The sequence below is a fragment of the Leptonychotes weddellii genome, chromosome X (genome assembly GCF_054177405.1).
Source record: "Leptonychotes weddellii isolate Sample4059 chromosome X, ASM5417740v2, whole genome shotgun sequence".
NCBI lineage: Eukaryota > Metazoa > Chordata > Mammalia > Carnivora > Phocidae > Leptonychotes > Leptonychotes weddellii.
This window is the reverse complement of record NC_138385.1, coordinates 92,600,369-92,624,401: the sequence shown is the minus strand read 5'-3', so window position 1 is coordinate 92,624,401 and position 24,033 is coordinate 92,600,369. Positions and strand designations below refer to the sequence as shown.

Below are 24,033 nucleotides of genomic sequence, written 5' to 3'. Positions count from 1 at the left end.
ATTTATCAGCTCTTAACCTCACTAAGTAGATGATATAAAATCATTTCCGCTCCCTGCTCGGCGGGGAGCCTGCTTCTCCCTCTAACCCTCCCCCCTCTCATGTACTCTCTCTCTCTCATTCTCACTCTCTAAAATAAATAAATAAATCTTTAAAAAAAAAAAAATCATTTCCAATTAATGTCATTCCAAATAAAGTATCGAGGTATTGTATCGCATTTTTTTTTCATATCGCATTTTCAAAGGTAAAAAAATATATTTCCTGCTCTTCCAATTAAACCCATGAATTCCTATTCACATGTGTGACAGGAACTGAAAGAAACCAAGTTGACTTCACTTTGTAACTTTTTCATGTATGATCAAAGACAACACTTCTAGATTCCTCATTTCCCAGCTTTTGAAGAAGTACTGATTGAAAGGGTGGGATCCATTTGTGTGGGGTCCGTGGCTTTATTGTTCTGTTTTCTAGTGGTTCTCCAGTTCTTCACAAGGAAAAACTATTTTTATTTATTTAATTTTAATTTTTTTTTTTTTTTAAAAACGCTTTTTAAACACAAACCTAAGTAATGATTACAGTTTCTCAAACAGGAGAAAAAAACAAATGTGATGAAACCCAGGCCCCCCAAATTTTGAGGTTTCACTTTTTCCCCCTGCTTTTAAAACTACTTACTTAAGTGTATCATAATCTTAAAATCACATAGATTTCAGTCATTTTCCTTTCTCAGCTATTTGACAACCATCTCCACTTAATGTGAACATACTTTGATTTTGCTGCTTTTCAAAAATCACGCCTGCCTTTTTTTTTTTTTTTTTTTTTTTTTAGGGGAACTGAGTTTAGTGTGGATGGATTGAATCAATGCACTTTTAAGAGGAATCTTTTGATGGAATGATTTCTGGTCTGCTGGAGAAAAAGTTCAATTCAGCCTTGTGCGGGGGCTATCATGCATATTCATTCACTCAAAGTTACAAGTCTTTTCAGCAGCAAATCTCAGGTACAAAAGGAGTTCTCTTAAAGACTGGAAATTCTCTCTAGGGTGCACGATGAGTTTTAGGCAAATTAGATCCTCACCAAATGAACGAATGGTATCTTTCATTACTCATTTTGCATGTTCTCATTTTCCCGTACTAAAATATTTCCCCGTTTTCCTCTCCTTTCTCTGTAACATACACAAAGACACCAAACCACACAAAATAGAGGGGAAGAAAACCCTCATTTGGAAAACAAAACAAAACATGAAATCACCTATTTTAATCATGGGCTTTCTTAAATGGCACTTTTTATAGTTCTACGTTATTTTTTAAAAGGTATGTTTTGTTTGTTTTGCGGGGGCGGGGGGGAGAGAGAATGTGCACAGTAAAATATCCCAATTGATGCATTTTCTGGTCTTGAGAAATTCCTTGTCCTTTTCTATTACAATGGAGAACGTTCTTTTCAGTGCTTTCCACTTCTGAGTTCCTGAGAGCAGCAGTTCCTCTCGGTGCCTTCCACAAAGACCCGCTACAGGCTCCGTGCAGGGACAACAACACAGATTCACAGAAGATGATGACAAAAAGCAAGCGTTGAACTTCTGGAGTTTTTAACCTATGTCCTAACTCCTGAGTTATTAAACTTAATTTATTTCAGAGAGATGGGTTTCAGATGGTTATCTATCCAATTCTACGGGGACTTTTAGGAAAAGATTTCCACCTCCTCCTTGCCACACAACAAGGAAGACTTTATCAGGCCTCAGTATTGGCCACTTCCCCCTTATATAACCTAACCTGATCACCATGCCTCAGGTTATAGAGGGCTCCCCTTTTCAGCCATCGGGGGCCCAGAGAACAAGCAACCCTCAAACCCCACGTAATTCTTCATTTCCTCCCAAACTCCGTATAGCCTTCTCTCTTTGCAAAGATGACCATTGTTTGTCCACAGCACCTGATTTCTGGTTTCTTGACCATTTCCATTCACTGCCTTCAGTCACGGCCTCTCTAGATACGCTGGTCTCTTTCTAGTCACTGAATTTCATAACAAGACAATCAACCCACATTAGACTTTTCATTTCATATAGACTTTCTAGACTGAAGTCAGGGATGGGCTACATGCAAGCATACTGCTCTATGGCCCCATAAAACCATTTCTTAGTACAGCGATCCCTCCCCTGACCGGGCTGTATCTCTTTCGGCCTCACTAATTTTTTCAAGACCTCTTTCCATGTCTTATTTGGATGCTTTTCTGCTCTCCTGCCCAGTGGCCTATGACTAAAGGCTCTAGTTGGAAAAACCTGGAGTTGTTTGAACTCTTGGTTCATACAAATGCATACAAAATAACACCAAAATGTCAGAGATCCTATCCCTTACTGGAACGCACAGTAAGGTCACCCATCCATTACATCCTGCTCACCTCTATACTGCGAAGGGACAGTGTGACATGCATCGCTTGGGCAGATTACTTACATGCGTGGGCACAGAGCTACCAGCTTTGTAATGTTTCAGCCTCTTGCAAATCAAAAAACAACAATATCTGTATTCCCATCACCAGAAAAAATAGGACTGTAAATTATGAGCAAGCAGACTTTCTCTGTTTCTAATAATGCCTGAATGTGGAGGGGGTACTGGGGTTTGAAGCAAAAGAACTCTATCTGAAATGAGACACATAGGACACATAATGTGGGCAGCTCTCTCGGTGCAGCAACCAGACAGGGCTAGCACTGTACCAGGGGGGCAAGTCGGGACTACTCCAGGATCAAATATCTCAAGACTTTACGTCATTACTTCTCTTATCCACTTTCTTAATAGTCTAGAAAAGGTACTCAAGAACTCTCAGAAAAACTGCTTCTGGTAGAGAGAGAAAATGAAAAGCCCAACTAAGAAATCAAAATAAAAAGAACAGTCTGAACAGATGCTACCAAAACAAATGGAGCAAAACATATTAAAATCGCTGGTGGGTGAAAACGCTTAGCAAGTGAAAGAAGAAAAAAGAAAATGAGGCAGTAAATTCATCTTTACCACTTCTAACTTCCTCATCTTAAATGAGCACAAAAGAAATACAGCTTCTAAATGACAGAGACCCCAAATATCTGCCTTTAGTTGTCCAAACATTGCCTCCTCTATTCCTAAAAGTTCAAGTGCAAGTTTAATGGAGGTGAGACTCCTGAGTCAGGGGCCATCCATGAAATGGCTTAATGATGGCCTTTTGATGAAGAAGCAGCTTTTAAGGCAATTCCTGCATACTCTTAATTTGTCAATTGTTCATTTTATAGCCCAGGTTGAGAGAGAGAGAAAAAGCTCTATCAGAGGTGTAAGTAGGGGTTACTGTGCTTCTGCTTCCATTTGCTTCAAGAGCATTTATGGGGACACATCTATTTGGGATCTGGCCTCCACCAGTAAAAGCCTGCGTTGAGAGTAAGGCTGTCATCTCATCCTTTTCAAATGGCCTCTGATGCCACCGAAAAGTACAAAACAGGTTGCTGACCGAACAATCTCCATGATCTAAATTGTTTACATGTAAGAAAAGACACACCATCGTGCAAAGTAAGATGGGCAGCTTGTTTGAAAGTTGCCAGTTTGGGGACGCCTGGGTGGTTCAGTCAGTTGAGTGCCCGACTCTTGGTTTCGGCTCAGGTCGTGATTACAGAGCTGTGGGATGAACCCTGCATTGGGCTCCGCACTTGGCATGGAGTCTGCCTGAGATTCTTTGCCCCCCTCTCCCTCCCCCTCGGCTCCTCCCCTGACTCACGGGCACGCATGTGAGTGCGCTCTCTCTCTCAAATAAATACTAAATAAATAAAATCTTAAAAAAAATAAAGTTGCCAGTTTTTATAGAGCACTCAACTTAATCCATCCCACTGAAATTCAGTTGTTTAGACTATCATTCTACAGGTAGTGAGAATATCAGTGAGAAAAAGACCAGTTAGGTACATATGCATGATCCTTTTAATGGCCACATAGAAATTTTTAAAACCTTGACTTCAAGGAATGAAAAGCATCTGCAAACTTCAAGATTATAAATATTATGAAATAGTTATTAATATAAGTAAAGAAGAAAAGAGAGCCACAATGAAATACTTGTAGATACTTCAGTCCACCCCACTGAAAAATATCAACTGAATCAAATGAATGATTCAGTGAATGTACAAAAGGAAGGACTTTCATTCCTATCCCCAAAGAATTCCAGAGCAGAAGGTGAGGAGAGAAAAAATCAGTCATAAAACCAGCTTTCCCTACTCTGTAGGATAAATGAGATACTATCATTTAGAATTAACGATAGGACAAAAAAGAAATTCACCTTTTCTCAGAAGAACTATTTTGAATCCACTCTCCATACACCTTCGGCGGGGGGGTGAAGAGAAGCAGCAGTCCTGGTCACCATTAAACCCTGAAAGCAAGCAGCCACCTGGGCTCCTTGCTCCTCTTTTCTTCAGGGACTGAGGAACAGGGGGCCTAGTCCTTCCCTCAAGCCATCTGCGATCTCTTGGGATTGTGTAACTGATGTGCTAGTTCATCGGGCTTCTCAGACAGAAGACCTTTTCCTCAACTTACTATTCTAAGATGAAAAGAATGGTATCCTTTCCCCTTAGTGATAAGCAACATGAACACACATTAAACACCAATTCTAACAGCAATGAGCTACCGCTTCACAGCCATTAGGAAGGCTGTCACAAAGCAAACAGAGAATGACAAGTGCTGGCGAGGATGTGGAGAAACTGGAACCCCTGTGCACTACTGGCAGGAATGCAAAATGGCGCAGCTGCTATGGAAAACAGTATGGCAGTGTCACAAAAATTAAAAATGGAATTACATATGATCCAGTAGTAATTCCACCTCTGGGAATATACCCCAAAGAATTGAGAGCAAGGACTCACACAGGTATCAGTAGGCCAGTGCTCATTTTAGCATTATTCACAGTAGCCAAAAGGTAGAAACAACCTAAATGTCTATCAGTGGAAGAATGGATAAACATATTGTGACGGAGCCATACAGTGGAATATTATTCAGCCTTAAAAAGGAAGGAAATTCCAACACCTGCTACAACATAGATGAACCTTGAAGACATTACGCTAGGTGAAATAAGCCAGACACAAAAGGATAAATATTTTATGACTCCATTTATAAGAGGTACCCAAGAGAGTTAAATTCATAGAGATAGAAAGCCAAGTGGTGATTGCTAGGAGGAGGGGAGAATGAGAAGTTAATGTTTTAAGGGGTACAGAGTTTTATCGTGGGAAGATAAAAAGTTCTGGGTTCTGGAGATGGATGGTGATGACGGTTGCACATTAACATGAACGTATTTAATGCCACTGAATTGTACACTTGATAATGGATAAATGGTATTATGTATAATTTACTGCAATAAAAATATTCTACATTTCTTTTTTTAAAAAGATTTTATTTATTTATTTGATGGAGAGAGAGAGAGAGAGCACAAGTGGGGGAGCGGCAGGCAGAGGGAGAGGGAGAAGCAGGCTCCCCACTGAGCAGAGAGCCCAGACGTGGGGCTCGATCCCAGGACCCTGGGATCATGACCTGAGCCGAAGGCAGACGCTTAACTGACCGAGCCACCCAGGCACCCCCAAAACATCCTACATTTCTATAGGAGTACATAGAAAACTTTTATGGGGATTTCCACTGGCAAGTAAAGCTGAGTGCGTGAGACTGAGAAAGTCTTACTTTTTTTCTGCTGGAATTTTTTTAACATGTACTTAGGCTATTTTCATTATAAACAAAACCAACCAGAATTAAGTCAGCCTTTAACCTGGAAATTCCTCTCTTAAAAATTCAGCCTGAAAAAATAATCAGGGCAGGTACAATGATGCATATACAAGAATGTTGTTCTTAATATTAAAAATGTGGAAGCAATCTAAATAGTTATTACGGGAGGATTGGTTCAATAAATGGTGGTACGCCTGTATACAAGGGATGACCATGCACTTGTCTGAAAGAAAGGGGGGCCCATAATATGTTAAGTTCTAAAAACAGGTAACATTTAATATGACTTCATGTGTCATATTAAAGAAAGATGCATGGACACTCCTGTTCTGATAAGAGTCTGGAAAGATACATATAAAACGGTTGTTCCTGGATAATAGGATTAAGGGCAATTTATTCATATTCTTTAACTTTGAGTTTTTATTATTATAATAATCATTTTAAAGAACTCCTGTAATCAGAGAAGTAACAGGGCTATTTCCATTGTAAGGTGTGACCTCACACCTTACAATCAACGTGCTTTCACTCCTTTCTCAAAGAGTCACCAGCTGAATTTTGCAGATAAATATCTAATTGTCATGTCTACTTTTCAGAACTCAGAACAATGATATCTGGTAATAATAATAATAATAATAATAATAATAATAATAATCAGCAGCAGCAGCAGCAAATTTAAGATAGCTTTCAACAAGAAAATTCTCTCAATCCATTGTGGAAGAATATATTTTTACGTTAGCCAGCTGCTGTCAGCACTCATGTCCTTCTAGACAAGCATTAGATGCCATTAAAAAACTTTTCAAGAAGTTCTCCTACTCCTAAAGTGATGTGTTAAAACAATGTGTTTCCTTTTGTCATGCTATCTTCCTTTTCATGTAATTCTGAAGACATTACGAGTTAAAGCCAATAGAAAAAGACACAAAGAGACATATTTTATAGATATCATCCACTCTCCCCTTTAAAAATTTTTTTAACAAGAGACAGGAATATGGAAGACATATGACGCACTGTAAGCCTTACTTATGCTGTGGTTTATTTAGGGAATTTTATTTTGTGTTTGGAAAATGACAGACTTCTGCTTTTAGGTAGACAAATACGAACAACCCACAGAGAGAAACAAGACCACCTATCACTAGCAAACTGTTGGAATGTCAAATAATTTAGTGTCTTTATTTTGCTGTATATATAAGCAAATGAATATAAATGCTCAGTCCTACGCAATTAGCCAAACATCTTTACCTCTATATAAAAAAAAGACAACAACAACAGTTCACCAGCACCCAGAAGTCACTACTCACAGCTTCTCCACTCACCAGGAAAATTCCAAATGTCCATGCCTTCCAAGAGTGAAATGCCCCGTAGCTGGTTAACTCTGGGGGGACATATTCTTCTCTCCTAAGTTAACCTGAAGAGCAAGCTGGATTTGTTTACTGTACAAACATCTGTAATTGCTAAACATCTCGGTGGCATGGTGTAACAGTTACTGCTTGTGCAAACTGCCCATCTAAATGACTCTCTGCAGTATGAGCACATGAAAACCCAAGACACAGAGAAATTGAAAACATCTGTAAAAATCAATGGCCGGATTGACCAAAGGGGTGGGGGGGCTGTTAAAACAGCTACGGAGTTCCAGTGCAATATCTGACTTGAGAAAAGACTCCTCCGCACTATAGGTTCTTCCTTAGCAGATCCACGCCCCCACCCCCTGGCCCCCTGAGGGCGATCCTGGCCTGCAGACACTCTTTGTAACCCACCAGGGCAAACCCATTACAAGTCTCGTTAGAAAACAGCGCAGACAAGATGCAAGATTAAGGGGACTTATTACATCTCTAAAAGCAAAGAAAGAAATACCTCTTCTCCCATCATGCAGTCAGCCTCCTTTCTTCAGTTTGAAAAGGTCCCAGAAGTACCCTGGAACCCTCCCACTTCCTTCAAACAGCCAAAGGCACAGAGCCTGAAGGACCCAGCCTAACCCTGAGTCATACTTGGGACCAAATGAGCAATAGGGAGAACAAAGCTCACATTTGTTTACGGTTCAGGAAGCCAGAGCCGATTCATGGCTTGGGTGGCTTTGCGAGAAGTCCTCCTCCCTTGCCTGCATCGCTGCAGGAATGTAGCTGTCTCCCGGGGACCCACAGGTGTGACCATTCAGACAAGGAACACACTGAAGGAGTGTTTATTTGGCAGGACCCAGCAGCCACTTCTGTTTAAAAACATCAGAGAGAAAATAAAAAGCCCACTATCTCTCAAGTGACACAGATCTAGAAGATGGTTTGTATGTGAAATGTCCGTGGCAAAAATACCTGTATTTTAAAGACGTGAAATTAATGGTAATACACAAAAATTACTCATTTAAAAAAAAAAAAGAAAAAAAACTGAAGAAGGAAAAAAACAGTGATGGCTTTATAGAAACATCCACCCTAGGAAAACTCCAGCAAAACTGTTGCTAGCCATGTTGTTGGTAGTATCCTCACAGATTGGGATAAAATGTTTAAATAGCAATCTTGTTATGGCCCCAAATGAGATACCATTTTAATCACCACTTCAATGGATTTAGAGCCCAGTGGTTAAGAGTTTAAAACTCTAGAGCCAGAGTGTCTGAGACCAAAATCCCAGCTGGACCACTTCTCAGTGGTGTGATTTTGAGCAACTCATTTAACCTCCATTCACCTCAGTTTTCTTATCTATAAAATGGGGATAAAAGCACCAATCTATAGGGTTGCCTGGAAGATTAAATAGGTAATATATATCAAGTGCTTAATAAAGTAGCTGGTACAAAGTAAGCACCCTATTAGCCGCTATCACAAATTCAGGACTATATCACAGGGCAGGGTACCAAGTCAACAGTACCCTCACCTTACCACAGTCCTCATGTACTCACACTCTGAGGACCCGTTTCACTTCCTAACTATGGGGAATTTTTGAATTTTTGAATTGTACTAATTTAAAAACCACTTATTCAATATTTAGTAACTGCCGGTGGTGTAGGGGGTTTTGAATGAGATGCTACCTCAGTGCTCAAGAAATGTGCAATCTAGGGGCGCCTGGGTGGCTCAGTTGGTCAAGCGACTGCCTTCGGCTCAGGTCATGATCCTGGAGTCCCGGGATCGAGTCCCGCATCGGGTTCCCTGCTCAGCGGGGGGTCTGCTTCTCCCTCTGACCCTCTTCCCTCTTGTGCTGTCTCTCATTCTCTCTCTCAAATAAATAAAATCTTTAAAAAAAAAAAAAAGAAATGTGCAATCTGCTTGGGTAAATAAGACATAGGTCTGTTTATATATCACGCAAGAAAACAAATGTGGGAGATGTCAGTAGGCTGCAAACGGCAAGGTGGTGCAGGTGGTAGGGAATTAACATTTGGAATTTAGGGGGCAGATAAGAAATCACCTTATCAAAACTTAACTAGGATGGAGAGAATAGACAAATTGCCTGCAGAGAATTCCCACTAATTGATGACGATACTCCTCCCTCAAGGAGGGGAGCGGAACTCCCCACTCCTTAAGTGTGAGGTACACATTGTGACTTCTTTCTAAAGAGTTGAATCTAGGGGTGCCTGGGTGGCTCAGTCGGTTAGGCGTCTGCTTTCGGCTCAGGTCATGATCCCAGGGTCCTGGGATCGAGCCCCACATCGGGCTCCCTGCTCTGCGGGAAGCCTGCTTCTCCCTCTCCTTCCCGCTCATGCTCTCTCATGCTATCTCTGTCGCTATCTCTGTCTCTCTCAAATAAATAAAATCTTTTTTTTTTTTTAAAGAGTTGAAACTAGAAAAAGGGAAAAAAACAGAACAACTTTCCAGTGAAGAAACCTGATAAACATGACCTCAGTTAGGTGACCAAAGTCAACATCAACAGTGAGCAGTCATGCTGATGGGATGCACCCTTGATATGATGTGATGAGAACGGCCCTTCCCCACTGTGGTCTTCCTCCCCAAATCCACCACTGCAGTCTAAGCATGAGAAAAATGTCGGACAAATGCTAATTTAAGGACATTCTGAAAATTTTCTCCAAATTGCCAAGGTTATCAAAAACATGGCAAGTCTGAGAAACCCCGAGAGGGGCCTGAGGAGATGTGATGCAATGGGGTATCCTAGATGGGATCCTGGAACAGAGAAAGGACATCAGGCAAAACCTAAGGAAATCTGAAGAAAGGACAGAATTGAGTTAATAATCATATATCAATATTGGTTCATTAATTGTGACAAATGTACCAGATTAACGTGAGATGTTAAGAACAGAGCAAACTAGGTGCAGGGTATGTGCGAACTCTCTGTATCCTCTTTACAACTATTCTACAAATCTAAAACTATTCTAAAATTAAAAATCTTTTTTAAAGATTTTATTTATTTATTTATTTATTTGTCAGAGGAGGGGGGAGAGAGAGCACAGGCAGGGGGAGGGGCAGAGGCAGAGGGAGAATCAGGGTTCCCACTGAGCGGGGAGCCCAATGCAGGACTCAATCCCAGGACCCCAGGATCATGACCTGAGCCGAAGACAGATGCTTAACCCCTAAAATTAAAAGTTTATTAAAAAGCTAATTAGGAGGGCGCCTGGGTGGCTCAGTCATCAAGCGTCTGCCTTCAGCTTAGGTCGTGGTCCCGGGGTCCTGGGATCGAGTCCCTCATCGGGCTCCCTGATCAGCGGGGAGCCTGCTTCTCCCCTGCCTGCCATTCCCCCTGCTTGTGCTTGCTCTCTGTCTCTCTGTCTCGCTCTCTCTGTGTCAAGTAAATAAAATCTTAAAAAAAAAAGCTAATTAGGGAGATAAGCTGGAGGCATGTATATGCATACATAAATAAATGTACATGTGTGATGTAGAGACATACATAATATTCATGAATATAACTACAGAAATGTATTTAACAATGCCTTCCCAACTTCATTTATTTATTATCTCTATATCCTTAGCCTATCTCTTAACAAAGAGAGCTGAATGCCGAGTCCTAGCCTTTTGCTTCCCATAATACACAAAAGAGTTTTCTTTGAAAGGAAACTTGGCTCTTCTGTCAGTTCTGCTGCCAACCCAGGCTACAGCGGCCCAGCTCAAAGAGTGTGCATGAGGTGGGTCCATCTGCCCCTTTCCAAGAGCTACTAGAAGTTCCTGGTGCCTGGCCAATTAGTCATCAACCACGGAGCCCCGGGGCTGGCAACTCTCCCAGCTACTTCCTCCTCATCTCCAGTTCACATTGCTCAGCACCTCCCCGGTTATCTCTAAAGTGCCAATCTGATCATGCCACTCCCCAGCGGAACTCCTCCACCGACCGGCCAGCTCACCCAGAAGTACAGCTCGCGTGAAGCGGCTAGCAGAGCCCTGGGGGAAGAGGGCCCACCTCCCCTCCATCCCCCTACCTCCTCCTCCACCACCGCGACCACATCCCCTGTACTCCAGCCAAATACAGCCCTTCTGCATAACCATACTCTCTCTTTGTCCATGCACATGCTACCCATACCACGATAGCCCATTTATCTTTTAATACTTTGCTCAAATCTCACTTTGCTTGATACCCCATCCCTTCCTTCTGGACCTCCAGGAGAGGTAATAGCTCCTTCCCCTATTCTCTTTCATGCTTTGGACATACCTCTGCTAGTCCTTTTCCCCTGCATCATAATAACTTTTATACCTACCCACTTTTCTCCCACGCATACATAATGCAAAGCACTAAATGAGAGGCCTGGATGTGACAGCTCATTCAAGGCGCGATGCAGGGGAGGAGGTGTTAACTCCATTCCTCGTTAACTACACCAGATCCACCTCATCCCAAACAAATATCCTGCCAGGTAAAAAATATGCATGTATCATGCTAATACAGAATCCAGACATGCCACCTAGCTGACTCCTTTACAAATGGATTGCCACTCCTGAGCTCATTTATCTAGAAATTTCCAGAGCTGCTGCTGCAGATCCATAAAAGGCATTCAATAAAGCTTCAGTAAGTGAATGAATGAGCCAATTAATAAACAAATGAGAAAGTGAATCTGTAGCCAGACCACAAGCAGACCCCAAACATAATGAGTCTTCCTTCATAATTTCAACTGGATTAGGACAAAACATTATATTCATGTATCCAGTCCACAAATATTTATTGAGGGCCCACTACAGTTTAACAAAGGTTTTCAAGGAGTTATAAATAGGAATATGATGGCAAGGTCCAAAATCATGACACTTACTTTCTAATGGCTAATATTTAAGACTTGGTGATGTCAAACAAACAGCTATCCAGACATAGCACAATTCAATTCTACTTCTCTGAGTTTGAAATTTTCCTTAAGAAAAAGTTAAAGATGGGGTGCCTGGGTGGCTCAGTTGGTTGAGCGACTGCCTTCGGCTCAGGTCATGATCCCGGAGCCCCGGGATCGAGTTCTCCATCGGGCTCCCTGCTCAGCAGGGAGTCTGCTTCTCCCTCTGACCCACTCCCCTCTCATGGTCTCTCTCTCTCAAATAAATAAATAAAATCTTTTCAAAAAATCTAAAAAAAAATTTTTTTTTTAAAAAAGAAAAAGTTAAAGAAATGATCCTGGAAACTGCTCTGCTATTTACAGGCACTCCTTCTGTTCTAATAACCAGAAGGGCAGCAATAATAACTATGAACATTAATCAAGTGATGATTACATGCCAGGCACTTTTCTACCCATTTTTTGTGTTACTCACTCCTCGCGACAACCATATGGAGCATGTCCTATTGGTATTCTAATTTTACAGATGAGGAATCTAAAGCACGGAGTGCTTAAGTAGTCTGTTCCAGGAAGAGTCAGAGGTGGGATGTGAACCCAGGCAATCTGGCCTGCATGCTTAATAACCACTACACTCCTAAAAACATAAATTTAAGGCCTTACGGGAATGCAATCCTTGGTGATATTCTGGCTGCAATTAAACATTTCTTAGAAAATACTACTATACTGAGTGTTTTTGAAAGTATATGTCAAGCATATATAGAACAGTAAACAACATCTAACATGTCAAAGAGTAATCTTGTAATACTGTGTCTGGTTCCCTTTTCCTACCAACACCCCTGTCCTTACTTCTCCTGGTTAAGGAAACTTAACAGAGACACTTTGGGGAAAGATAACACAGAAAATGAAGTCTGAAAATCCCAGACCATTCACCCAGGCAACCAGTGGGCATCTTAATACCATTTACTCATTAAAAACCACGGATTTTCCAACCGCTCAAGAGATGTCACATAATCTTATCTTTCAACCAAAATGAGGGCCATCTAATATTATAGGTCTCAGGTAATCACAACAAGGTTTTGACCGAGTTGTGTTTCATTAGTCAAAGAAGATACCATTAGCTCCTGAAGATCCCCAGAGCTTATTTCTAGTCTTCAAAGATTAGAGACATAAATCTCTCATTTTTAAGGAATGAAGATCATCATTTTAGATGTTTACATGTTTTAATTGTACTTAAGTATACAGCTTGATGAATTTTTACTAAATGGATAAAAAGACTGCCTATGTATAAAAATCGTAAAATTTCTCTTACTGCAATTTGGCTGATTAAAAAAATGATTAGTAGCTCATTTATATACAATTTTAATTATCACTCTCTGTTACAAGTGAAAGCTACAATGTTGATATTACAAAGGCATTAATTTGGGTGACAAATGAGATCCAAGATGATTAGAACTGAAGAGACTGTCACAAACACAATGTCAGGTTGTGGGATATGGTAGCAAATGAAGAAAGAACACAGGATCATTGCAAGAAAGAGACATCAGAAGTCACAAATGGCAATCAGCTAAGGCAGAAAGACCATGGGAAAGGAGCTTCTTGGAGAATTTATTTGTAGGGAATCCTGTAAACAACCAACGTAAAGAGCCTGGGCATGGAATGAGCTGGCATCAAAAAGCCAAGATTATTCTACATAAAGGCATGTCAGGTTAGGTCCTGGGGACTCCCCTGAGTATCTGTAATTTACCCACCCATGTGTAATACTTGACATTCCCTTCCCTAAGTGTTTCACCAGAGTGATCATCTGAGTGACTCATGAAAAGGGAAGGAGTTTACAAAAAGACTGGGGCCAGGCTGGGATCACAGGGAAGCAGCCTGATGAGGAAATTCCCTCTTGGGTCCACAGGTGGAGGATAGAAGGTACCAGCCGTATTCATGAGAATAAGGTCCTGTCTGGGTTGCCTTCTTGCTTATAGTCTTCCAACCGAAACTCTAGGCTGATGACTCTCAAACCTACATCTACAGTTCTCTCTCAATCACCAGACTTTTTTATCCAACAGCCCGCTGGATGCCTCCACTTGATGGGCCCACAAGTACCTAAGAAATCCAGCTAGTCTGAGACAACCCATGACCTCTCTCCTCCCCAAATATCTTTCTTCTCCCGTGGTCTCTAACCAGGGAATGATACTACCACCCAGCTGCTTAAGCCGGGTGCCCAAGGCATCATCTTCAAGTCCTCCCTTCTCCTTTATCCTCCACATACTATCAAATTTCTTCATTCTACCTTCAAAATATTTCCCCAAACCATCTATGACAACACCTCAAAACTGTCAGAGAGAAAAACTATTTCTCTTCTCTTGATGTTTCTTGCCATGTAAAAGGGAACCCAAATGGACACTTTCCGGATGCAAATGGACACTCCTGGAACTCTCTGCCCCCTTGCTCACTTTCCCCTAGGAGAATGAAATGACTTCTCCGATAGGTGAATTTCAAAAAAATAAACTAGGCATGTTCAGCTCAACTCTTCTCTTCCTCCTCTTCAAAGTTAGCCTCTGCTCTTCCCCAAGGGGCAGGCCCTTCTATCTCACATGGGTCTGCTTTAGTATAATGTTGCTGAGACTGGGTGGGTGGGTCTGTCTAATTCTGGGGATCAGCTGGCAGGCCAATTTGGCTCTCACACTCATCTATATCCTTCAACTTTGCCTTCATCAATAACAGCAATGCTATATAACATAGGTAGAGAAAGGAGCACAAATCTTAAGTGTACAGCTTTGAGGAATTTTCACACAATGAAATAAGAGCTACATAAATAGAGAAATATACCATGTTCATGGATTGGAAAGTGATCAATTCTTCCCAAACGTATCTACAGAGTCAATGCAATCCCAATCAAAATCCCAAAGGTTTTTTTGTTTGTTTGTTTGTTTGTTTGTTTTGGTGGGGGGGGTGACAAGCTGATTCTAAAATTTATATGAAAATACAAGGGGTCAAGAATAGCCCAGGAAATCTTGAAGAAGAGGAACAAAGATTGCAGATTTAAATTGCCAGATATCAAGACTGACTATAAAGCTACAGTAATTGAGGTAGTATAGAATAAGTTCAAGGACAAATATAGACCAATAGAACAGAGAGTCCAGAAACGGACTAACACATACATAGCCACTTAAATTATGACAAAGGTGATAATGGCTGTGCAGTGCAGAAAGGATGATCTTTTCAATAAGCAGTGCTGGGTGAAATGGATATCCATACTGAAAAAAGGAACAAAAATATTATTTTGATTCCCCATCTACTGACTCATCTTATTCATTAACTGGTTTAGAACCTAGACTGCAGGGGCAGTGGGAGAGCCAACATAAGTTTCTGTTAACCTCTCTCCTCAATTTTAGTCACCCTGTCTTCTGTAATCCACTCCTCCCACTGTAAATTGGAATAGTTTCTCTAAACCACCTACCTGATCATATCACTCTCTTGTTGAAAACAGCTCCCCACTGATAGCTCCTCACTGCCTTTAAGATCAAGTCCAAACTCTTTAACAAGTCACCAGGCCCTTCCTGATCTGGGCCCTGCTCCTTCTCTATTCTCATCCTTCCACTTCCTGCTGAAGCCTTGACACATGCTCTGTGCTATTTCAATTTCCCTTCAAGGCATTAATACATGCTGCTCTTTTCACCTTGATAACTTTGTGCTCCTTGGCTTAATGAATGTCTACTGGACACCATGGTTCTCAGCCTAAACATCACTTCCGGTAGGCCTAAAAACATTACTTCCTACAGGAAGTCTAGACATTACTTCCTGTAGGAAGGAGGTACACACACTCGTACATGAACACTCATTCTCCCGCCTCCCTCACAACTCATCACTTCCTACCATGCCCAAGGGCTCCTACAGCTCAGCACTGTGTTTTCAACCTGATCTCAACTTGTGGCATTCCCCACACTGTATTATTATTGCTTGTTTACTTTTCTGCAGCTCCCCGAGGGCAGTGACCTGGTCTCATTCACCACTGTGTCCCCAGGGCTGAACATATAGTGAGTACTCAATAAATATTAGTTGAAATGAGTTACATTTATAATTTCAAAGTATTTTCTGTTATATAACATTTTTTTAAGTCTTATGGGATAGGACAGGTATACAGAGTATTCCCATTTTACATATGGCCTCATTGAGGTGAGTGATTTTGTCAGGGTCAGTGAGCTAGGACAATGGTACCATGCCCTTCTAATCTTATGATATTTAACTTGGTTCATCTTTAGACATACTGTATTTTCCATTATTTTAATATAACACATACTTATTTCTGGGCTTAGTTTAAATGTTATATTTTTTCCCAAGGTTCTTCTTTTTCTTCTTTAACCTTTTATCAAGGGAAGTTTACAATATATATAAAAATAGAGTACAGGGTGCTGATCCCATATGTTATGCACCATCCAGTTTCAACAATTATCAACTCATGACCAATCTTGTTTCCTTTGTGCCCTACCCACTCTTCCATCTTCCAAATTACTGGAAGCAAAATCCCGACATGAAATAATTTCATCTGTAAATATTTCAGTTAAATGGTGCATTAAACAAATCATTCACAGTGATAAAAGGACTCATAAACAGGGTCCTTGCCTCTAGCTCAATAAATTGAGAAGCAAGACTACTCACTATTTCCCTAGTGTTGGGGGCGGGTAGTGTTCTGTAGTATCTCTCCTAGTATAATTATCAGCACTTAGTCACTCTGGTTAGGCTGATATGGATTAGAGCATATGGAAAACAAGCACAGAATTTTCTAGTGACTGTTCCACAAAAGTGGATCTCAAAACTTCCCAACTTGAATGGAAAACAGAATATGCTTGCAGTTGTTAAAAATTACCAGATTCCTTTTTTTTTTTTTTCATCCAAGTTATCAAACCAGCCATCTCAGAAGGCCAACTGCCCGAGCCTATGTGGAAGACCTGCTTGGGTCTCACCTAACAAATGCTGTCACATGAGATCCAATTTGTGCTTCCGCAAAATCCAAACAGTGTGCTCAATTCTCAAAGGAAACTTCCTTCCACAAACATAAATCCTGGACACAAAACCATCTCAAAAGTGACAAGAACCAGGTTGTGCACTAGTAAAACATTATCGCACTCCTCAGCTCTCATGCCTGGTTGTGCAATAAGATAATGGATCCATAAATCTATGCAACTATCCATAGCGCCAACAACAGGGAGTGGAGATAGTTCTGAGTCCTCTTAGATGCTGTAAAAAAAATTGTCCACAGCCAGTAAAGCAAGCAGGGAAGTTTACATTTTCCCCAGAGGCTTCACAATGAGGAACGGGTTAAGACTGCTGCCAACACATGGTTTCCTTCTGCAAACAAATCATGAATGAAGATGCACACACACGCACACACACATACATATTAGTCTGATGATGTTAACGTGTCATGTCACTAAGACCAATACAATAAATCTCTGCTTCACAAAAACGCAACAAACCATACAGCCACTATATTTTCAACTATATATCTGTTATATTATCCCACCCAGTCCCCTCATTTCATAGAGGTCTGTAATCTCTAGAGTGCTATGTTAATATAGTTTAATATTATTCATACATCTAATACTTACTGAGCACCTAGCCTATTATGTGCCGCACAGTGTTCCAAGCACATGGCATATATCAGTGAATAAAATAAATAATAAACACGATAAAAAAATAAATATTACATTAGAAAAGGTTGCAGGCTATGGAAAACAAAAAATGCAGCACAAGTGAGCAGGCTAGGCCAAGGGAGCATGTTTTAGAATGAGTGCGCCAGGGCGGGGCTTGCTCAAAAGGTGAAGTCTGAGCAAAGTCTGGGGGAGGAGGGAGCGGGAGGCAGCCAAGTGGGCAGGTGGAAGCAGGGTGTCCAGCTAGAGGAAAGCACTGTGATAAAGGGCTCCAAGTGGGAGGGTGCTTGGCGTGTTTAGGGAAAAGTAAGGGGCCAGGACAGAGTAAGCAAGGGGAGAAGGAGAGGGAGGAAGTCCGCGTGGTAATGGAATCGAATCACTTCAGCCTGCAGGCCCGGGGCAGGCCTTTCACTCTGGTTCTTGGGGGAGCCTCTGCAGGGACACAAGCAGAGGAGTGGCATGATCCGACTTGGGCTTTCAAAGGATCACCCCGGCTTCACTGCTGAGATGAGACTGTAGGGGAAAGGGAGAAGCAGAAAGCCCTATTAGGAGGCCACTGAGTGATGGCGAGAGAGCAGGGGAGCCATGAAGAGGATGAGCGGTGGTGGGTGCCAGGCATTCACGGAGGCAGAACTGATGGAGTCACCTGATGGGTCGGACATGGATTGTGAGAGAAGAAGTCAGGGGCAACCCCAAGGCTTTAGTCCTGACATGTAGGAGGGGGAGTGGCACTGCCTTCCCTGAGATGTGGAAGGCTGTGGGCAGAGTGGTTCGAGGGGGAATGACGATGAGTTCAGGGTTGGGCGAGCTAGTAAGAATTTAAGATCTTCCAGTGGAGATGCGCAAGTTGGCAGTGGGGCATGTGGCCCCGGGGTTCAGAGAAGTGTGCTGAGATACCAGCTCAGGAGTATTAGACGTGACGCTGCTGCTGCTGCTTGAAACGAATCTTCATAGCAATAATAGAAGTCTCACACACACACACACACACACACACACACACACACACACTGTCCTTCTAGGCAGAGAAGAATAAGACCCAAGAATCACAAAGCAAACAAAAGGAGTTAACTGTTTGCTGACTGAGTCAATGGTCGTGCTCATTTCTTTTTTTTTTTTTAAGATTTTATTTATTTATTTGAGAGAGAGAGAATGAGAGACAGAGAGCATGAGAGGGAAGAGGGTCAGAGGGAGAAGCAGACCCCCCGCTGAGCAGGGAGCCCGATGTGGGACTCGATCCCGGGACTCCAGGATCGCGACCTGAGCCGAAGGCAGTCGCTCGACCAACTGAGCCACCCAGGCGCCCTGGTCGTGTTCATTTCAACCAGCTGAGTAAAATGAAGAAAAACGACATCCATTGTTTCTTCCCAAGATGGGGACTTGCTCTTTCGTAAATATTTACAGGAATCTGAAAGTGATCGTGTGAAGGAGAAATGAGTTCGCAAGCTGGGATACCAAGTAGATAGCTTTCAGATCTTGAGAAATATCATATAATGCTTACTGGAAGAAACAAAGCTGGCTCAGATAAGCTGCAGCAAAAGAAGAATGTAAATGGAACAATCTTTCATGTCTAAGTCTCTGCCCTTTCCGCCTTTTTCATCTCTAAGAGTATTAAGTGTCCCAAAGTTTCCTTTCCAGATTCTAATGCATGATGACACCAGGCAAGGCTGCTGGGGGCTGGGGGAAAGAGGTGGCTGGAAGTTCTACAGCTGTGGAAGATGACGCAACTTTTAAAAATTCATCTCACCTGAAAAACGAAAAACATTTAAAAGCCACCGATAACCCTGAGTTAGAGATGCTGCCAATGACCCATCCCCCGAGCCTACCGGCACAAACATCAAAGCAAAAGTTTCAGCACTAAATCGAATTAACAAACATTCCTTAAGCACAGCACAAGTGTAGCTTATTACAATCTGGAAAATTCCACAGTATTTATCAAATCCTAAGCAAAGCTCTGGTGCTCAGAAGTGTGCCACAGTAGACGTCACCGACAGCCACAAGCTCGGAGGCTCTGGGTGTGTTGCTGGGGCAACCGCGTACTCAGCAGCAACACGCTGTCTGCCTCTCTGCAACCCAGAACCAGAGAGGTGGAAGAAAACAGCCAGCTTCCTGATGGTAGCAACGCAGGGAGTCACAGCACAGCCCATCTCCATCATACCCACATGCGGGAGACTTCCTTTCGGCCGTCTGAAATCATTCCCACCTAACTCCTAGAGAAAAAAACGCGCAACCCCTTTGGTCTACTGCAGAACCAGTCAACACACCCAGGCACTAAGCACCAGAGAAATGGACAAGGAGAAGTGATAGATCAGTCCGTGCTCGCGAGTGTCATGGTCATGTGTTTAGCTGGGTCCAGGCATGAGGGGCTTTTTGGGGGGTGGTGGTGGAGGGGAATGGAGAAGTGCAGGTCCATTTGAAAAGTCATACTGAGACGCATTCCACAGAGACACCAGTAAGAAGAGAAGACGCAAACTAGAGCATGAGCCTTTCCAGAAACACAAAGGGAGAGCCTCAAAGGGGAGAGAGCAAACAGCTAGCATGTGAAGACGCCGACACCCCAGAAGAGGCATAAGAAGTCTCAGATGCCCTACAATGGACTTTTGGGTACTCCACACTGTGTTGAAATAAAACAGAAACTGTTGAACATACCTTCTCCACCGGTAGAAAGTCATTCTCTACTTCAATCGACCTTGGTCTTAGTTTTATTGGTTTGTCTTTGAATATATCTCCAAAGCCCACTCCCTTAACTTTCTTCGGCTGGATTGCTGCAGTTGCGACTGTCCCGTTGGCACCTTCGGATTTGGTACTGCTCGAGTCACCCCCATCACTCTCGGAGCCTGTGGTTTCCCTTAAACCTGTCAAGAGTGGGGACGGGGAGAGAAAGAGCTCAGAAATCAGCCATAGCTGTGAAGTGCCTCACAGCCAGCCAGGAACCACCTCTAAAAGTGTTACTGGGCATAGGACAACCTGCACTGGGGCTTTCCATTTAGTGTGTTGAATATGTTGCATTTGGGTGGCTCTGAGTTTTGTTCGATCTCCCCACCCACAGCCTTTAACTTTAAGAAGTGAGTCAAAATTCTTCAAAAAAAAAATCTAATTTCAAAGCAGATCTCTGTAAGTGTGACATTTCACCACTCTTCAGCCGGAGCCTGATTCTGACACAAACTTGTTTTGCCACAGTCTGCATGATAACAACCCTTCCCACCCTGTCCTCACCTCCCCACCCTGCCAGTATCACATACTGTACCTCCAATCTCTATGACTCATGGCAATTAGCAATTAGTAATGAAAGTAACATTTCCTAAAGGGAAACTGTAAAGCTAAAAGCCATTTAAACAAATTAGCAATTAAAGAAACCACATAAAATTACGACTGCCAAAGAATTAAATCTCTCTGGATGGCTTCACAAGGAATAAATGCACGCAGACGTGTTTCTCGAGGAAAGCATTAAACCAAACTTGACATTGAGATGCTTTCCCTGGCAAGATGACTGTGTTTGTTAAAGAGGGAAAGGAAGCTGCCCTCCCGGAGGCCAGACTCCTCCGAGCCTACCGCTCTTCTTCCCCTCCTTCAATGCCATCATTTCCCCAAAGCTGAATCCCTTTCCAAAGAAGAACACTGGGGACATGACACCCTTCCTTCGACTTCCTGTGGCATGTGTTGGAAGTCATCAGATAGTTATCAGCAAGACAGCGTGAACACTTACCTCCCAGATTCTTTATTCCCCAAGCTCTGCCCACAATCATGTTCCTAAAAGGAAGAGCCTATTTGTTTCTAGTTAATTTCTGGGTGTACACTCTTACTTTGAAAGTCAGTGCATCAGTCATGCCATCAAAGGGCAGGATTCAAAGGATATTTTATGGAATACTAGTTTGCCATTCAATCTGTCTCTAAAGCCTCTAGGTGTGTAGAATAGCTCCTGAACATTTACTGTATATCCCCTGATGACAACAATGCCCTCGATGAAAGTACATAATCAAAGTTGGTTCTGTATTAGGCAATCGTGCGCTATCCCTCTATAGGGAAGGTGGGCTCCTAGTACATATGAACAATACACCAAATAATTGCTCACATAAAATGTTATAAAATGTCGAAGTCATTCAAATAAAGAAGTCTCAGGGCAGGAAGGAACTGTTAAATGAAAACAGATAAAATATCAAAAGGTCATTATAAATTGCCAACAAGTTTCAAAATCAAATCCTTAAAATTAAAACAATGGCTGTGTTTGTTGCTGCTGCTGTTTTCAATAAAATGGCATTTATAGGCCACAAAGGAAGGGGGGAGGAGGAAGATCCCTGTTGTACATTTTAATTAAGTAAAGAACAGCATTTGTGAGCAAGAATGGAGGACAGAGCCATGAGGAGCAGCCTGCAGCCGTGGGGTCGGCTGCAATTTATAGGACTGGATTTGAGTGTGCAAACATGGAGAACCCCCCTGGATTAGCTATCCATTTGTGTGTTTATTTGTTCATTGTTTTTGGAAATATCCCTGCTGGAGATATAATTTTGGAGTCTAAATATTGTGTCATTTCCCCTTTAACATGTTCTCATTTTGCCGTATGGATCCTTTCTATGTGATAAATGGCTTGTATATTCTTTTCTGGGTTGGAAAGACCCATTTGAGGGTGGAATAAAGAAAGAGTTAGTGGAAAAAACCCTCACCGTCCTGCCCTCCCCACCACCACCACCAGCAGCCGCAGAAGGCAGCAGGCAAGTGGATTAGGGCAAGGCTGTTTTAGTTCTTCAAAGAGAGGAATCTGAAGGAGTCTTCTATCATTCCTCATTAATTAGAACCATGATGTTTTCAACCAGTGCCATTCTGATTTCACTGAGCTTCTGGTTTCAGGGATTCGATGCCTTCCGGGCTCATCTTAATGACTTTCTATTAATCACTGTGAGAAATGCTCTTCACATTACATGGGGAGAGGGGGCAGTCTTTCAGCCACATAAGCATGGACTGGGAAGGAAACCCACAGCAGATTTTTCTTCCAGACATTCTGGCAGCCTGCTTCTATCGCTTTTCAGTATGCAAATCATATAGCTGAATATCTGGGTTGGTGAAATAACTCAGAATCTAGTTCCTTCCCTTTGGAGGGAAAGAAAGGTGACATTTCATGTCGGTTGGGTGCTGCAGCTTTTAGCTACTGGTGCCCATCATACTTGTTTTCCTATAAAGTGTCCCCGTGTCAGTGACCCCCACGGGCAGTATGGCTCAGAGTGTCGTCTGCGGGCTGGGGCCAGGTCATGAAGGGGTTGTGACCGGTACACCGCGCGCTGAGCGCAGGAAGTGTGCTTGTTTGGAAGCGCTTAGAGCGGTGGGCACCGCTATGACTTCAGACGTGTGGCCAGGGGACTCGTCTAGGTGACCAGGGAGTAGACCAGTCCCGGTCTGTCAACCACCCGTGGGGAGGTGCAGGCGGCACACGGCATGCGTAGTAAAGTCGTGTACAGCAAGACCAGTTCTCCGTCTGTGGGGGGACGGAACTAAGAACGAACTGCACCCCAGACGGTGTGAGAAGCCGGGTTCTGGCGTTCACATCTGCACCTTCTCTTTCACCACTTCTGCGTACGTGGGATGGATGCATATGTGTACCTGCACACCAGGGTGGAGGCTTTGCCTTCAAGGTAAAAAAAGAAAAAAGCCTCAAGTTTTCTCTGTTACACGGCGGGCCAAATGACATCATAAATTACACTTTTGTGTAACTGACCGAAATATTCCAGCATGGATCAATTCAGATCTGTGAGCCATTTTTGTTGATCTTAAATTTAAAACTCACGTGCATAGTGCCATTCAGCGGCAGGAACCGTTCTAAGGGCTTCATGAAATTCATTCATTAATCTCATTCATGTCCTTCCCCCTCAACTTTTGGCAGCTTTATCTCATAACACAAAAGGCTATATGTTGGTCCTGCCAAAAGAAGTCTGTCGTGCGGTGCCTGGCAGAATGAGCAGAGCAGAACACCATTTCTGGCGTAGGCTTTCATGCCGCATTCTTATTTCTTTGAACACGCAATGAAGAAATGGTTTATTGGTTTCCAATGAGCCACTCAGGAAAAGCAGTAACCGCGAGAGGTTGACATCTCCATGGGAAGCCATCTTACACCACCCCAGAGGCCCAGAGATACTGGCACAAATACGTATGCCATGACAAATGCTACCGGTCCCTTCTCTGCACGCATGGTTCATGCACGCATGTCACACACATGGCAGAGGCACAAAGCAAACGAGAAAGCGCCAGGGCTGGTGATGAGAATGCTCCTGTAGCACACACCAAGGAGACAGCACTTATTCGGGCAAATAAGTCCATGTCCTTGCATCAGAAATTCACACAGACACTTGGCAGAAGCATGAGCAGCTCAGGAAAGTGCGGCCGTGTCAAAAACCACAAGTACCCGGATGTTAACTTTACAATTGCCTCCTGCTGTTAAGGTCACTCACTGTAATAGCGTCTGTGGCCCTCCGTCTTTCCCGGTGCAGCTCGGTACAGAATTGTCCCTTCAAAGGTAGTCTTTCCTGACAGTGAATGAGAGAAGAGAAGGGGAGAGAAAAA

General features: G+C 42.7%; 1 protein-coding gene across 1 annotated transcript in view; it reads right to left on the bottom strand.

Annotated features, from left to right (window-relative positions):
- SH3KBP1 (SH3 domain containing kinase binding protein 1) overlaps positions 1–24,033 on the bottom strand; it is a 324,512-nt gene that overhangs the window by 106,455 nt on the left and 194,024 nt on the right. The window contains exons 7-9 of the mRNA XM_081807974.1: positions 23,922–23,996; positions 20,016–20,339; positions 19,232–19,306 (exon numbers count right to left, since the gene is read on the bottom strand). Of these exons, the coding sequence (XP_081664100.1) occupies positions 19,232–19,306; positions 20,016–20,339; positions 23,922–23,996 (474 nt within the window). The remainder of the gene's footprint in view (positions 1–19,231; positions 19,307–20,015; positions 20,340–23,921; positions 23,997–24,033) is intronic.